This window comes from Parasteatoda tepidariorum, chromosome X1 (assembly GCF_043381705.1).
Source record: "Parasteatoda tepidariorum isolate YZ-2023 chromosome X1, CAS_Ptep_4.0, whole genome shotgun sequence".
Lineage (NCBI taxonomy): Eukaryota > Metazoa > Arthropoda > Arachnida > Araneae > Theridiidae > Parasteatoda > Parasteatoda tepidariorum.
Genome location: NC_092214.1, coordinates 19,582,394 through 19,601,002, shown reverse-complemented (window position 1 = coordinate 19,601,002; position 18,609 = coordinate 19,582,394). Strand labels below are relative to the sequence as shown.

Below are 18,609 nucleotides of genomic sequence, written 5' to 3'. Positions count from 1 at the left end.
ATGCTTGATTCAGGAGTTTCTTCTCTTTGGGTTATGACCAAAATTACAAGGCTACGAAATTGAGTATTGATAGTTGTAAACATTAAATTGGGTCGGCTGATCAATGCTGGTTATAAAAGCAAAACGGGGGATAATACGACCAGAGAATGATTCAATAGCTCCCCATATTGCTCCAATATGAACAAAAAAAAGTAATAAGACCACTAGCATTTATTTATTTTTCTGTAAGTTTGAAGCTTTCATGCTTTTCTGAATTCTAAAAACAAAATTTTTAAACAACTAACATATCATAAAATAATAATAGATCATAATAATAAATCATAAAATAATAATAATTTCTCTCCACTGAAACTTTTGTGTGTAATAGACCTTTGAAACCTAATGAAATCACTTTAAACCACTAAAGTAAATAACTGAATTAGCTTTGTATCGCAATTTTCATCAAGGCACTACATCGTATTTCTAATTACTTTCGCTATAACCAGGATAAACTTTGGCATTTCATTATATCAACATGACTACCACCATTAAAGGGATTAAAGATAATTCCTTAAATTTTACACTCAAATTTAGAGTCTGTCAACGTTAATTTCTCTAGCGAGATGAGCTAGTCATGAATCAGCACTTAATGCACTGCTGAAAGATTATTTTGGCATGTCTATTTTATCAAATAATCTCTTCAGTTGTTATTTTAATTATAGATGTTAAAATGTAATAGTTTAGTACTTTGGAGTATTTTAATCTTTTTAACGAAACCAAACGCTAAATAAATTATATTCTAAAGTAACTGAAAAAAATAATAAAAAGAAAAGAAATTTAAATTAAATTCAAAATCGAAAATACAAAAAGTGCAAATATAAACAAGAAAAAGTAAATTAAACTGGCTGTTTATTTGCACATGATTGCTCAAAACATTAAAAGAAAGAGAAAACAAAAAGTTAAAGCTACAAAAAATATAAAGTAGAAACAGCAACAAAACAAAGCGATAAAGCAGCTAGACAAAATTATCATTTCAATAGAAAGTTAAACAACAAAAAATGGGAAAGATAATGTAAACAACTTGTTTGTGTGGACTTGGTATAATACTTCTAACAGATCGAAATATTCGCTAGGTTTTTTTAAACTACAGTTTAACAAAATACATGTAATTCATTCTTTTAATAATAACAAAATACTTATTAATTATGCTTAACTACTAAATATTTCAAACGACGATTCTTGTATAAGGCGAGGCGGCTCGGAAAAATGGCGGCCAGCGTCTACCATGCACGTAGGAAGCAAAGTTAACAAGCGTTCACTGGATGCTGTTCACGTTTGAGATTCAGATTCAAACTCTAATCGAGAAACCCTAGTTCGAAGATGCTTCTGTTTTCAAAAACTACTGGGAATACAAATCCGCGAATTCGATCTTCGCTCGTAAAATAAAGGTTCTCTCGAACGCGGATCGGAACTTGAGATCATGAAAAAGTTCAGAATAGGACCGTCATTGGTAGACGGATCATGAGTTAGAATCTTCTTGCCGTCGGGCTAACTGTGAGAAGTTGAGAGGTTTTCGCAGTTGTAATTTCCATGTAATGTAAATGTGGGTTAGTTCTATCAAAATGTCTTTCTTGAAGGCTAGTTTGTCCCAGTGCTTGGTTCATGAGTTCCGTTGTCTTCTGGGTTCGATTCAAAATAACATGACTATGGGTTGATAGTTGTAAACCCAAAAAGTAAGCTGGCTGTTCAATGTAAGTTATAAAATAAAATAAACATTGAAGACACTCTAAAGTATTTTTTAAGTATATATATATATCAATGAAATAATTTAAAATTTTATGCATGTGAAATTAAATTTGAGAAATGCCAACAAACTCAATAACAGATATTAATTCTTCGACAATCTTATGAGAAGTATAATACTATAAAATTCAGAGTTCTATAGAGAGAACTATTCTACTTTAAAACTAGAATTTATGAAGTTTTCTGTTTTCTGAAAGTGTTATCGATTAGTGAATAACATCATATAATACCACTTCCTCAAAATAATTCAAAAAGGTGTACGCGTCTGCAGTCGTGAAAATGATGAGGAAATACTATTTGCTTATACACTTTATCTCTGAATAGAATTGTGTTTGAAGAACAAAATGTCGGAAGCTGGGACAACGGAAGGGTTTTGTTATCTGCATTTCATTTCAAAAGAAGATTTAAAGGCATGATAGTATTATTCAACTGAACTAAGCTATTTAGAGTATGATTGAATGGTGATGATGGGAATGTGTGCTTTTTATATTATAAAAACGTGAAAATTGGGTGTTTAGCTTATCAAATTTTAATTATTGCTTTAGTTTGTTTAAAACTAATTCGAAATGTTACATTCACTAATAATACAGGTAACAGAACTTATGGAGTGAATTTGCAGTTTCATAAACCCAAATTTGTCTCAACGCAGTCAGGCAGAGATTGTAAAAATTCAGCATCGTTAAAAATTTGTAATTAAAAGATCCTTAAAAATCATATATAAAATATTTAAATTTTGATTGAATTTTATAAAATGATACTAAAAATTTGGAATAAACTCTTTACAGTCAAGCCTGTAATCAAATAACAGAATTTTTTTTCTCACTTTTTGTTCTTTGCTGTGTTCTCTTAATTCAACCTTTTAATTTTCGTTAGATGCAAATTCAAAGATGTTTTAATCAGAAGGATATTTCCCCCTTTTTGTTTGCTTTTTAAAAATCAAAACAAAAACTTAAATGAAAAATAAATAGTAGATGTTGTAATAGTGCTCGCTGCAGGCCTTCCGCTATTGGGCTAATAATTTAGACTTTTTAGAATTAAATATATTATATAAACGAAATGTTTCTTTTTATGTAAAACTGTTTTAGTATTTAGACTGAGCCTAGTTCGGGATAATATTTGTAAGCTTTATTTTTACATTCAAACTAGCTCATGCACTTTAATATTGAAATTTATATACATTGTTTTACTATTTTTAAACAAATCGCAATTTCTTTTTTGAGTATTTAAAAGCCTTTAACTTTTGATTTCAGATTTTATATTCTGAGTTAAAATCTATATATTTTTTCCATTGAAAATTTGTCTCTATCCATGTTGCATCAATATTTCTGTCAAAAAGTTAAAAATAATTTAAAAAATGGTTGAATAGAGTTTCTTTAGAAAAAAATTATATATTCATCATTCGATATAAAAATATAAACATTTAAATGAAAACTTTTTTACACTAGTGGAAACTTTAAAATTCTTTGAACTACAACAATTTATTGTAACTTTGATATGATACGATCCCATTATTAACATGAACTGAATTTAGCACCTTATTAAAGTTGCAGAATTTGCCTCGCATTATGGTTCAACGCTGAACAGATTTTACTAAGAGTGTGGTATCGTATGCCCTTTTTTATTGTAAATGATAAAGCTGAAACTATTTTTTCACTATCAATACAATTTTTAGGAATTATTCATTATTATTTCCATTTTATATAGTAGTTTTTAATGTTGAAATAATTTTGTGTCAAGTCATTTGATTGACACATTAATTGCTTAGAAGTTGTAAAAAAGGAACGTTACATTGCATGCAATTGTTGAGTTAAAAATACGAAAATTTTTTATTAAAAATGTAACATAATAACTATTTAGAAAATACGTAGTAAAAGCACGTTAAATATTTTTTGTTTGGTTCTTTATAACACATACGCTACTGTCAACGTCAACTGTATCACTTTTTTTAAAAATGTATTTGGTTATTGTTATTTGTGCTAACATGAATAGTGTTTATGAACAAATGTCTATGAGGAAAAAAGTATAATATAGGTTCTAGATAAAACATACGCTATTGTCAACTTAAACTGTATTACTTTTTTTAAAAAAGTATTTGGTTATTGTTATTTGTGTTAACATGAACAAATGTCTACAAGGAAAAAAAGGTATTAAATTAGCGATTCTCTAGATTAAAAATTCGATAGATTAAGTTAGAATTGATAATAATATTTCATGTTTATATCATGCATAACATGAAGTTTATTAAGTAATATGCAAGTATCTGTAGAATTAAAAACATTATAAAAAATATTCATTTACCAGATGATCCCTATTGAGATAAAATAACCACAATTATTATATATAAATATATTTAAGAAGCTGTCTTATTTGATACTAAATTATGTGTGTTAAGTAAACCAAATATTTAATATTTTCGATAAAAGTAAATTAATAAATAAAACCCAAGTTAAATAGATTGTTTGAAATCTCTCGAAAAAATGGTTAAATAACAATTTATTTAATTGTTATTTTACCATATTCCAACAGAACAGCCAAATAACTTTTAATATGATGGTATCCAAACTCTTAACGGTGAGAAAAACCGTTTATTAACTGCTTTCACCTAAAACGGTTACACAACCTGAATTTTATCACACAACTCGGCTCATATAATAAAGCCACTTCGCTCCTAGTTGCTGGGTAAGTATTATAGCCGAGACGGCTAACCTGTCTATCTCATGACCGACAGAATCAGCAGAGTGATCCTGAGGATGATCCGAAGACATGCATCACAATTTGGATACTCTACAGAGGGGAGGTCTCCTCAACTTTGGTAGCCAGACGACCTGCGCGTAAGTCGAGCTCTTACTGTAGAATTGTTTAACGAGGACCGATGCCGCACACTCCCTACTGATCAAAATGATCGGCTGTTCAAAATGGTCACCCACCCGCTTACTAACCACAACCAATGTTGCTTGACTTCGGTGTTCCACTGGAAACCGTTTCTTTGAGATCAATCCATTGCGGGATAGTAATAAGTGTCAAAAAATATTAAACTATTTTTCGACACTTATGCAGACAATAAAATTTTCTTAACTGCAATTATATTAAAAGATAGTACACATAACTATAACATTTAGATATAAAAATCATTTAGAATAAAAAACATTTGATTTGAAAGTAATGGTTATTATATATCAAAACATTCTTACTAGAAAACTTTTTCAAACAGACATGCAGCCAGCAAGATGGAGACACGACGCAAAAGGTGATGATTATGGTTAAAATAAGCAAGCCGATACAAACTGACAGTACAATAACTTTCTCTCCTTCTGTGAGTTGAAACATTCTGAAAAAAAGTAAATTAAAAATTTTTTAACACAATTTTATTAAATTTTTTTTTTCATTCTTTACTAAGTTAAAAATTTTAGAACCTGTCGAATCATAAAAATTGTTTAAATTTGCTGCAATATTCTTATTATTGTGTTTAGTTGAATTATATTTTTCAAAAACCAAAAATTATTACTTTAGCTCACCATATTTTTTATTTAGCGAAAAGAAACTGTAGAAAAGGAAATTTTTAAATTCTGACAAATAAGGAATAACAATCCATTTCAAAACTAAATGTTAAATTATTAGAAAGTATAAAACATCTTAAAACTTAACGCCGTTAAAGTGTATGCAACTTTAATGTGATACCAAGGTGAACCATACAATGTTGAAAATTTCTCGATAAAAATGGTTAAATAGCAATTTAATTGTTATTTTACAGTATTCAAATAAAACAGTCAAATGACCATAAAAACGATGATATTCAAATTGTTAAGTGTTAGAAAAAACGTTTATTGATTGCTTTTACCACAGCGGTTTAACAACCATAATTCTATCAACTAGGCCCAACTTTGAAGCCATTTTGTTCCGTGGTATATACGTAGCTAAGAGGGCTAATCGACGAACCTTCAATACAGTTTCTAGTGTTCTGCTCTCTTCAATCTATGAGAATACGGAACTGTCACTCATGCATAAACTACAACCACAGAACTCCAATAACTGTTTATTTTTATGGTTTAGAAACTATGCTAGTAGTAAATGGTTATCGTATAGTTTAGTATTAACGGTTTTTTAATCGTACCAGTTGTAAACGGCTTCAAAATCGTAAAGTTTCGTAGTTTTATAAACTTTATGGTTAATCTGATGAACTGACTACTGCTGGTTATTTTACCGTAATTTCAGAATGAAAATTCTAACAGTGTATTATAGGGTAAATTAATCTTTCGTAAGCATATTACCCTTACTATGGTTTAACTTAAACGCAAACATGGTTCAATTTAATTCTTATTTAAGGCAAATTCGCTCCGTTATTACCGATAGTTTATTAATATTATCGATACCGGTTACTGATTTTATAGTTCAAAGTTAAACTGATTTTCTTGAGAGAAATATTCTATTTGGTAAGGCCTCGATATATTTTATAGTATTTTTCGATTGTCAAAAACTTGAAAATAAGTTTTGAAGTTTTTTCTTGTTTAAAAATTTTTTTATACTACGAGAAGTAGTATTAAAATTAAAAGTTATGCCACACGGAGTGTTCTACTAAAAATTTTAATCACGATTCTCAGAGTGCAACGAAATACTATAGAAATTGTTAAAATACCTATGCAAATTGGTGCACTACTACACAGTAAAAACTGTGGTGTAATATTTCTCCGAATAATGATATTGAATTACCAAAAGGATTATTTGAAGGAACTCTTAATTCTGAGTTAACGCGTTCATGTTCGATTTAAAGAGTGTAATTTAAAACTAAACACTTAATATTTAATAATCTTACGCAAAACTCCCACGCTTTTATAGCATACGAGAATTATTTTCACTTCCGAAAGCACTAATGCTGCACATTTTTACTACCCAAAAATGCCAAGTAGCTTGCATGTAGCTTGTTTACAATTTGGAATGAGACGGCGAGAGTTTCTTGTCATTTTCTACGCTGATATTCATTAACAGAAACAAAAAACCGTCGTTAAATATATATGTATGTTTTTAATTGCGTAAATAAGATAATTATATTTAATTTTTTAAACTCTGTGAGAATTGTATTAACTGATATTATAATATATAACTTCTAACCTCTTTCGTTGTGTCAGGTTAGTTCGAATTCGTTTTAAAATTCACCCTGTGCTACGCAAATGTTTGATTCAAAAACAAATTTTGTTTTAAGAATTAGTGTATGTAGGTATTCCAAATTAATGATTCTTGCTTTTTATTTGACTGTAAAAATAACTTTACAGACTCTTATTGTAATTTCATTTTATTTTATAACCGTTGTTGAACAGCCAATTTTGATTTTACGACTACTAATGTTCAACTCCGTAACCTTATAATTTTGAACTCGTAAGAATTGAATTTGTAAGTGGCACAAATTACTCTAGGAAAAGTATTTTGATGCAACTTAATTTACTATGAGAACAACACAACTAATATAAATTGTTATACTACTGTTCAATTTTCTCTATAAATACCTCATTAAACAATTAAAAATGGAAAGCTTTTATTTCTGGTAATTCATGCTGCTTGACACTTAACTTAGATTTTCTTTAATATTAAAGCTAAGTCTGTATTTAATATGTTTTTGAATGTTTCGTATGAAAAACTCTATTAACATTTTCCAAAAAATAGGTTCAACGTTGAACCATAATATTAGAATCTAGAACCATAATATCGTGGATATGTACCTTGATAATTAAATTGAACTCGGTCACACCATAGTAATCAAATTTAAGATGATTTAATTTTCTTGGATTTAACTTATTTCCGTTATTGAGGTTACGGCAAATTTGCGTAAGAATATGGTTAAACGCACTCCAAAATTTCTAACAGTTCATTCTTTTCACGTTTGGAGATTTTTGAACCATTTTGTTGAAGTAAAAAAAATTATTCAAAATATTTATGAAGCTGATTTTAGATAGTTTGCAGGAACTACGCTGTTATATTTTTCTTGCACACATAATATTACACACTTCCTTTAAGTAGAATCCATAATGGTCAGACTAAACTACACTATTAATGATAGATAAACGGAAAAATCAAAACCAAAAGAATCACTTCACCATCTAACAAAACGCTTGTCAAACAAAACTTTACTTGTTTATAATTGAAAAAAAAGAACGGAAACATCAAAATCAAAAGAATCAACTTCTCCAACTGACAAAACGTTTGTTCACATAAAATGAAAAATCCTGCAAGTCACGCAATGCAAAGAAAGTATATATATATATATATATTTTTTTTTTTTTGAAAACCCAGCGTATAGTTGAATTTTGGTAGTATATAATTGAAATTAGAAAAAAAATATTAAAAAAATATCAGTAAAAAAATATAAGAAGGTAAGAAAAGAAGGAAAAAATAGCCCTTCAGAATAAATGCAGTATAGTATTTTTGTTTTAATTAATCAATTACACACATACTATATATATAGGATTTTTTATAAAGTCATAAAATAAATAAAAATTTTAGATAAATCAATTATATTGCCTAATAAATGTAGAATGTATCGCTATTCTCGTATATCATTTATAAGTGCAGATATTATCTAATATAGGATATTTTTTTATAGTCATAAGATAAAAAGTAAAAACAATCAAGGTTAAATAATCTTTTATATATATATGGAGAAAGAGTACATTATTGTTTATGCAGCTGTGGTTTTTTTTTCTCATTTTGTTTTGGGAACTTGTCACATTAATCATGGAGGTCGGAACAGGTGTTTAGTGTAGAGGACAAAAATAGAACAGGTAGGTCATTAGTCGAATTTTTCATAGTTTAAATAACATTTGGAAATTATCAAGAGTAAGAGAAAATTACAAAATTTATTTTATCGAAATGAATTACACAACGGATCAAAGTTCAAATCAAGAAAAGTTTTCAATTTACTTTCGTTAATTAAAATTTAATAATTTTCCGAAAATTATTCTGGGTAAGATAAATGAAATATTATAACGGCGAATTATGTGGAAAATGAATTAAATATCTACATTTTCATAAAAACTGGTTTAACATGGATTCATAATGACTGATATCAGTTCCTTGAACCAAGGTTGTAATTCTTCCTGCAATATTCTGAGGATGTTAAAGTGAATCCCATTTCAAGTTTAATTTTAGTTTTATGTAAATAACTATAGGAAAGATTATCAATTTATTACTATACTAGCTGAATACTCGTTAATCGTATGGGGTGGAAAAAAGTAAGCAATCAATATATAAGAAATGAACAACACTAAGAAATCCTGCACAGAACTGATAGAGACATAGCAACATAATTAATAATAAAGTCAATTTTTAAATTTATTATTATATTTTGTCCCCTCAGGTGGTTTTACGCTATTAAAGCAAAACATGCTTTTAGTAGTTCATCACATCAAAATAACTGTATTCAGAATCATTTGGCATGTTGCTATTGCTCGAGGTCAATTCATAATAATCAAAATTTACCACGATTATCTCTGGTACTTATCCCTTTAGAGGAATCGTAAAATACCTCTTTTCACAGTATCTGTATTAAATCTTCCCAGTACTGATTCAGTTTTAATAGGTATCAAATATACAACTGAAATGCAGTTTACCTATGTTTAGACTTTTGGTACCCTTTATAACTGAACCAATCACCATAACACGAGTGGAGCGTATTACCAAAGTTAATTATCAAAGTTAATAAGCATCATTGGCGTCAATAATAATATGGCAATTTTTCATATTTCCCCTAAACGAATTAGTGCCATTTTTCTATTAATTTTGCTTTATAGTACGTAGTATGTAGCTTATTTTTTGTTATTTAAATTAGTACTAATTACCAAAATTAGTTGAGCAACATGGGCATCAATAGCAGTTTGGCAATTTTTTTCACTTCTTTCAAACGGTTTAGTACATTTTAGCGTTTATATAGCTTTTAACGTAGCTCATTTACAATTTCAATTAGCTGCTTTAACCAAAATGAAAATAAAATGGATGCTAAATTAATTTTCTACCATAATTAATTAAGCATCAATAGCATTAATAACAATGGCGGTTTTTTACGTTTTTCCTAATTGATATAGTACCATTTCTCTATTAATTTTGCTTTATAGTGCATAACATATTTTTTTCATTTTAATTAGTACTTTTTACTAAAATTAATTAGGCATCATTAGTGTATGTAATAGTTTGATTTTTTATATTTTTCTTAAAAGAATTAGTAAAATTTCTCCCCTAATCTTTCTTTCTAGCATACTGCTTACTTTTTAATTTCAATTTGTACCAAAAGTAATTAAACCTTATAGGACTCATTAATATTATGGCGATTTTTCACTGTTTACTTAAAAGAACAAGTACCTTTTCGCTATTAATTTTGATTTATAGAACATGAGCTATTTTTTAAATTATTAAATAATAACAAATTTAATCAACCATTATTGGCTTCAATGAAAATATGGCTATTTTTCGTTGCGTTTCTCCTATATGAGTTAGTACTATTTCGCAATTAATTTTGTTCTTCAATAACTTATTTTTTTAAAATTTCAATTATCGATTTAAAACTATTCAGTTTCATAGATTCTCGTTTTGAAAGCATAACAATAAGTAAAATAAACACGTGGTTTTAAATAACACCAGAAAAAATAATTTGGTAACAAAATCCGTCAATGCTGTCATGTTCATGTTGATCATTGAGTTTAATTGACATAACGAATAAAAAATAATTAAATATTAAAGAACATATAAATGGAAAACACCTCTTTTTATTAATGAGAGCTATAAGTTAGCAATTATCATTGATGTAAATTTTAAACAAAGAAAATCGTCTGCAGCTTCATTTTTATGAATGGCGAGTTCTAAGGCACTCAAAAAATTCCATTTTTCATTTGGATCGGGGACTAAAATTGTCTTTTTTACCTACTGTGCAAATTTCAGGACGCTAGCACAAACGATTCTGGAGTTATATGAGAGCACAAACTCTTCATTTTATTATTTTATATAAATTCAAGAATTTAAACTCTGAGAAAAATCGGTTTAATATTGATTCATAATGTCTGATATCGGTACTTTGAATAATACCGTGCAAATTTGATGTAATCTTAAGTTAAGTTGAATCCTTTTTAAAGATGAATCATAGTATTGTGTAATTAACCATAGGGGCGTTAAATTCGTACTGTAAATGGATCAAACTTATAACTATATAAATTCAAGAATTTCAAACTACTTAAGACTGAATAGAATTGATTAGCATGAAACTAATACGCTTAGTACTTGGGTCTCAATCTCTGAGACTGAATTTCAGTTCGTAGACTATTTTTTTCTTTATTAAATTTTTTTTCTGCCGATGCCTTTCCATTTAAACTTGCAGATAATTCAAACTATACTATGTTATTAAATGGCTCAAGGGCTATGGTAGACCAGTGGTAAGAGGATCGGATTTTGGTTTGGAGAGGTAGGGGTTTAATTCACAAAAGCCCCACCGAATACAGGCGAAATTCGTACTCGTAAAATCTATGAAATCGAAAGTCCTGTGGCCAGTCTTTGTGTTGTACCATGGGTATAGGGATCTGAAGAAAATTTCCTTCCCCTTCAGATCTATGTACAAATTGTGGAAGTGGTCTCACGGATGAGTGCTGCTGCCATCTATCGGGAAGCTAAGTCTCGCTTTCACATTTGCAGTGCTTTCTTGTCAAACGAAAAGCAATCCTTCCTGACTTAAATCGCAGAGCTAACGGCTTGTCCAAGTGTCATCAGAAACAACAATATGGCCTGACATGGCTAATAGTGTAATCGAAAAAAAAGGTTTTTTATTTAAAAAAGAATAAGCAGAATACAAATTTTAGCGTAGCATCTTCTGTTGAATGCTCTGATAATTTCTTTAAAAATTAAGCTGATGCAGACAGTAATTAGAGAAAGTTCCAATGTGTCATCAATGTAATATTGCGTCATTGCAGTACATTGGATAAAAAGTTTTTTTTGCAGTTTTTCCAAGAAAAAATACAGTTATCAAATTTAAGCCTTTTATTTACTAGTTAAACCCGGAAGAAAAAAACTTAAGCAGTAATTCGTGTAATAAAACGTTAAAGCAAATGTAAGGGCACTCACTCATAAAAAAAAATAATATAGGATATTTCTATTCAGGGTGGAAGATTCACGAGCACTATAAAATTATTATAAATTATATCACTTTAAAATATTGTAAATGTGTCCATATTTTAAGACTCAATACAAATTTTCAACAAATCTATGAATAATCAGGGCTGTTCGAGCTAGAATTTAAGTTCTCATTAAATTTATTGAAACTCGACATAACAGTCACAAAGAAATACAAATGATAAGGAAACATTAACTGTTCTTAGAGACTGCAGATGGACTAGCTATATTGATGGCGTTTAGCAAATAGTTTAGTTCAGAGTGGTTGCCAAGGAAATAAATACTGTAAATTTTATGACAACCAATAAATCATGCAAAAGAAAAAAAAAAACTTTAAAAAAAGTGAAAAAAAATTAGCTAAAACTATTTGCGATATTACTTGTTGATATCAGATTGTCTTCCAAATAAAGTTATGGAAGTTCAAAATTGATAATTTAAGTTTATTTATATAGGCTTAGTACAATTTAATTAAATGATGCTTCAAGAAGAGAAAGTTTGCATCGACGTAGAAATATTTTTATTCTTTTTTGTCTGAAATTACACGAAGAAATTTTTTATTTTGCGAAAAAAGATTAAGGGGAAAGAGGAAGCAAATTTTAATTAAAAATTATTGTAAGAGCCTCGATAAATTGCAATTTCAATTAAATAATAAATTCAATGCCCGTAAAAAGGAAAGAAAACTTTTTTTTTATGAAACTGCATTTTTATGACAGAAGTTAAATTGAGTAGAAAAAAAGAGAACTTTTTTTTGCCAAAGAATTAAACAAGAGGAAAAGTTGTTGGAAATAAGCTGGCAGAAAACAATTTTTCATCGAAAGATTTCTTTGTGTTTGAGCGCTGTAATGAACCTCCCTAAATAAAGAAAGATGAATAATGGTCTCTTACAAAAATTATCCATTTTAGTTTTTACAAACCCTTTCCTTTGAAGTTTTTGCATAGAAATAAAATCTATATTCATGTATTCCTATGTAAAAATAATAAAAAATTTTTCATTTACATTTTTCGCATAGAAATAAAGAGTTTCATTATATTCATGCATAAAAGCAAGCTGGTTTTAATTATTTTGAAAGCAATAATATTTATATGATATATGAAATACATATCTTTTGTAATTTAGATCAATTAAATATGATAAACAGTAAGCTATGAAATGTAGCAAATACGAACGTTGTGCATTTACGGAATGAATAACATAAATAACAAATGAAATTTACTCAAAAAGTTATAAACAATATGGTGCATAGTATTTGATAAAATTAATTTCTGAAAAAGTTTTGTTTTTGTTATAATTATTTTTTATATTAGGTTTTTGTTTGAATGCATTATATAATTATAAATAGTATGCATTAATATGTTACATATTATGCAGTATATAAAGCCTAATATTTTTGATATACTTAATATTATAATAATTTTCAAACCTGGTTATAGATTGAGAAATAATAATCAGAAAATCACTTCATCACTATATGTATCACATTGAATAGTAGGAAGCGTAAAGCTTTCGAGGCCTGACAAAATGTTATAAATAGTGTGACTCTTAATTATTTATTTACTAGTTTATTTATTCATTAGTTCATACACAAGTTTTGTTTGTTGAAATTTTGCTCCATGTTCATGAAGCATTTCGGAAATGTAAATGTATTGTAATATAAAGTTGCACATACATTTCTATATTTTGTTTGAGTGTATAAGCCCACTTTGCCCATAAGAACGGGAGTTCTAATCCAACCGGCCGAAGACTTCCCGTGTAGTAAATGGTGACTGGCACACGCTAAATATGTCGGGTCATAAGGCCCTCCATGGTCCCGTAGCAAATCATACCTCTGGGGGTACTTGATTGAAGATTGATCGTTCTCTGGTTCAGGTCAAAAATACGATCTGTGTATGGATGAATGGATGTATGAATGGGTTCGCTCTATAAAGGGGTGTGATGTATGGGTGTAGCAGAAGTCGAATTCTTGGCCATAGATGGCGTCACTATAAAACAAGAGCAACCACACCCCAAGTGCCTTAATAGCCTACGACAACAGCAACAACAACAACAAACACTCTGCCAGCACGGCTCAGTTTAAACAAAACCTATCTCTTCAAATTCCTTATAGTTTTTAAATTACCCCATTTTTGTTCGACTTATAATAAACGAATTATAAATTTGAATATAAAATGATTAAGTAATTCAAATTAGGAACGAAAATTTTGTTCGCTTCTAAGGAAAATTAAAACAAAAATTACTTATTTATGCTAGAAATTAAAACCATAGGAATATTAGGAAAAATGAACTAATAAAGGTTACCGTTAAAGTGTGAAATCCGTTGCTTCATAGAATAACTAGGTATTTCATTAAATAACTAAACAGGTCAGTTAAAGTACATAAAATTATTGAATTCTACGATTTAACCAGCACTCGAAAATTCTTTGTACCGGTTCTAGCTGCTTATACCTGCTTTGCAGTGACGTGTGTGTACGCTTCATTCCGTTGCGTTTAGACGTTAGGCGTTTAGGCGTTATTAATATGAGCAATAATAAATTATATCATCTGCTTTTCCTCATTATTTATCAATTAATCCTCCTAATAGAGATAAAATGTATTTTTGGAGAGATTTTAGGTATTTATGATCAATAAATTTATGAAGTAACTGCTATTTGAAATTGTTTATTTTTACCTTTAACGGTCTATCATTAGTTATTTAATTGAATAACTAGTTATTTCATAGAATAACTAGGCAAAGTATGATATTTTTCATCTATTATAAACTTTAACTGACTTGTCTAGATATTTCATGAAATACCTAGTTATTCTATGAAATAACTGAATATTAGAGAGTTACACTTTAACGACAACATGTATATCAAAAGGAGATAACCCCCCTCGAATATACATTAAAACTACGCTACTGAGAAAGTCCCTAACTTATTTAATGAATATGAATTTTTTTTGTATTTTATTCAATAGTAGACAATACTATACATCCTTTTTTAATGATTTTCATTCTAATATTTTTTTAAAAAAAATATGGAACTAGTCAGTTAATTTATTTTGAATAAATTTTTAGAGAAAAGAATAAAACTTTTGTGTCAAGATATCCATTAAGTAGAAACAGTTGATTAATAATGATTAGAAAAGTTCCACGTCTAGGTCTTTTTTTATCTTGCTTTAAGCTTATGAATTACTTAAAAAATTAAATAGTTCATTCAACTCTAGACCGGAAGTATTTTTTCAGAAAAAAAAAAATGGTTTGATCAGATAATATGTTTACTTGGTCAGCTTTTATTTAGTTATTTGAAAATATTCAATTAATAAACATAAAATTGAATGAATGTCTCTTGAATATAAAATTTATCTATCTATTTGAAATAATAGCTTCGGATAATAAACATCGCATTAAAAAGTTATTTAAGATAATACTTTATTTTAAAAGGAATACTAAAAATTAAGCGTTCAAGAAATAAAGAAGCTAAAGCAGAATATTATTTTTATAAAATATTTTTAGTGATAAATTGTCTAAATATAGATTAATAAGCTTTTAAATATAAGTTTCATCTCAAGCTTTTGTAAAATTACATAGGAAAAAAGTCTTGTAAATATAAATATATGATCACTGATTTTTATAAAAAGGTTATCTTGGTTGCTTTATTTTAAAAATCAGGCTTGCTAAGAATTTGAATGAAATTATTTTGAAAACAAGAAGGGATATTTGAAAGGGAAATATTTGACCCATTTTATTTTTTTTTAAACTTTCGTATACATGTATTTTGCTTTTTCATTTTGGTTTTTTATGTTCTTATTTGTTTTTTATGTTCTAAGCAATCACCATAAATTCTGTTAAACTGGGTGGTAAAGTGCTTTGTTTTTTATCTCCATAAATTTAAAGTAGATAAATTAGAAGGAAAAGGAACAGTATATAAAGTGACAAGTTGTTTCTGTTTAATTTGGATTTTCTATTTTAGAATTTAAATCTTAGTGTATTTTTGTTGTTGAGAAAAATGACTACGATTTCAAAAAAATCTTTGTTTTTAAAAGTTTAATTTTGTTTGTCTAGAAATTTTTTCTAATGTAATTTCTAAGATTTAAATTTTATTCTTTTATGACTAACAAGAAAAGAATTATTCTATATAAAGCTAATTTGAACTTAATGTTAAAAACTAATTTGTTAAACGCTAGAATTTTTATTTGATATTTTGATATATATACAAAAAATCTTGTATTGTTTTTGGGACATGTGGTCCAAAAATTTGTAAAAATTTTTTTATAGTGATGTTTGTTTTGAAAACGTTGCAAAGCAATGCACAGAAGGTAGAAAATTGAAAAATTTATTCCGGAACAATCTTACCACATTTTATAAACAATTTGGGTGAAGATTTCATAGCATGTCCCCAAAACAAAACAAGCTTTTTTTATATATATCAAATAAAAATTCTATTGCTTAGCAATTCAGTTTTTAACATTAAGTTAGGTAATGCAATAAAAAGGTGTGAACAAATCGAGCATTTGTTATGTTACAATAAACTTTTGTTATACTTTTCATCATGCGCATTCATTGTCATAGTAATTAGCGCACCAGGAAAGATTTGTCAGAATGAAACGAAATTTTACATACGCCAGTACAACATTCGTATAAGTAAGTGATTAAAATAATCAAAGTCAAGTGATTTTTTATTTCCGGAAAAAATACAAACGAATGAAGGTTTTAATACCTTCAAGGGCCACCTTTAGCCTAAACGCTGGATGGATCCCTTGTTATGTCCTGCTGCCTCTCGATCCATAGTTGCTGTAAAAACACAGCTAAATCTACTTAACTCGAAGGCTGTCTCAAGTGTCCCAGATATGCTAGTTCGGTAGCAAATATTCCAGATATGCGTGTTTGTTTTTACAGTGTTACACAGCAACTGTGGAACGAGATGCTGCTGGACATCATGAGGGACTCGCATGCCTTAATGCAGGATTGCATCGCATCCTGCATTCGCGGAAAAGGTGGCCCTAGAGGGTACTAAATCCTCCATTTAATTGCAATAAATTATCACTTTGTTTTGATTTTCATAATCACTTACTTATACCAATGTTGTACTTGAATATGTAAAATTTCGTTTCATTCTGATAACTGTTTCTATGTGCGCTAATGTTTATGACAATTAGTGTATTTTAATAAATTCTAATTAAAAACACGAAAAAGAAACATCCCGAAAAATGTTGTAAGACCAGTTCAACAAACTAATAAACAACAAGCTAATGCCAGAGCATTAAATACTTCGGAAATCTTATAATTTATATCCCCACTGAGTAAAAACTATGGTCAAAACTACCAGGATATGATAAAATTTAGCGCGTTTGTAGCTTCGTGAGAATACTAAAAAAGCGCAGTGCTTTTTACCGAAGCTCTTTAATCATATTTTTTTGGTAAAATTAACTATAAAATGTGTAAAATATGTCTTTTTTTACCATGCTGTTTGGTAGTACACGTGGTAAAGTTTGGTAATTTTAGCCAAAAGTCATTAATTTTAACATTACTAGTATAGTTTGAGATCAAAAAAGTTTGATAATCAGTATTTTATTTCGTAAACGCTTGCTAACTTTGTTTCTCGTCAATATATTGCTTTTTTTTCATTGGAAGCTATACGTTAACATGTACCAACTTTCAAAATTTAAAAACAAAATTGCATTTGTTAATGTACAATTGCGAGGACAAGATTGAACTACATCCGTAGTTTAACTGTTACGCATCAGGACTGTTCCAAAATCCCATAATGGAAGTGTAAATGTTTCGGGTCTGAATCCCATTGTTACCTGGGTGCATCTATATATTTATATTTAAGAGAAAATATTGGTATGCACACATGCGCAAAGAGAACACTCATTACAAATTTTGATTATATACCCTTGTCAAGTTGAAAAATAGATAGCATAAAATAAAGACAGCACAAGCATACATCCTGGGACACGGTGGGATTCGAACCCACAATCTCGAAGTATCAATAGATGCATCTTTGTGATGTCTTTCTCTCATTTGATCAATCTGTTTCTCAATTTGATAAATGCTTATAATAAGAAGCATGCATAAGTAAGTGTATAAATAAACAAATAACTCTTAAATAAGTTACGCTTTTCTTTAAATTATTTTTTACAGCACTGTTGTTTTTTCACCAAATAAAATACTAGTACATGAAGTATTTTATAAGCAAATAAAATACTTAAAAAATTGTTGTAGGAGGCATTCCTTTTTTTGTTACTGATAAACGTTATAGATCGAAATGATTATTTTTAGAGATAGAAAAAAAGTAAAGCTTGTTAATGCGTAATCGATAAAATAGTAATTATTTTCTGAAACTGCATTTTATTTTAACCAGGTGGAAACAACATTCTATTTTCGGAAATGATGTATCAGATTCATATATTGAGCTTTTCTGAATTAAAAAAAAACACTATTCTTTTCTTATGAGATAAATGTAAAAATTGTGAGATGGTATTGTTAGAAAAGTTAATTATATTTCCAATAATCCATTTCCAATATATATGTATATATCTAGCAGTAATTTACCGTTTTTCCATTTCGTTTCGTTCACCGATTACAACATGTGATAGGGGCTGATGGTGGACATTTCGAAATAATAGTAATGCGATGCTTTTTAATCAGAAGATTCTGACAAAATTGATTTTCATTTGCCTTCTTTTTATTTCTAGGTTACTTACTA

The 18,609-nt window shown here is 28.5% G+C and overlaps 1 protein-coding gene across 5 annotated transcripts in view; it reads right to left on the bottom strand.

Annotated features, from left to right (window-relative positions):
- The window catches only part of LOC107453666 (synaptotagmin-1), a 90,075-nt gene that overhangs the window by 16,171 nt on the left and 55,295 nt on the right, over positions 1-18,609 (bottom strand). For all 5 annotated transcript variants that reach the window (XM_016070564.3, XM_043040062.2, XM_016070566.3 and 2 more), the window contains one exon: positions 4,974-5,110. In XM_016070564.3, the coding sequence (XP_015926050.1) occupies positions 4,974-5,110 (137 nt within the window). The remainder of the gene's footprint in view (positions 1-4,973; positions 5,111-18,609) is intronic.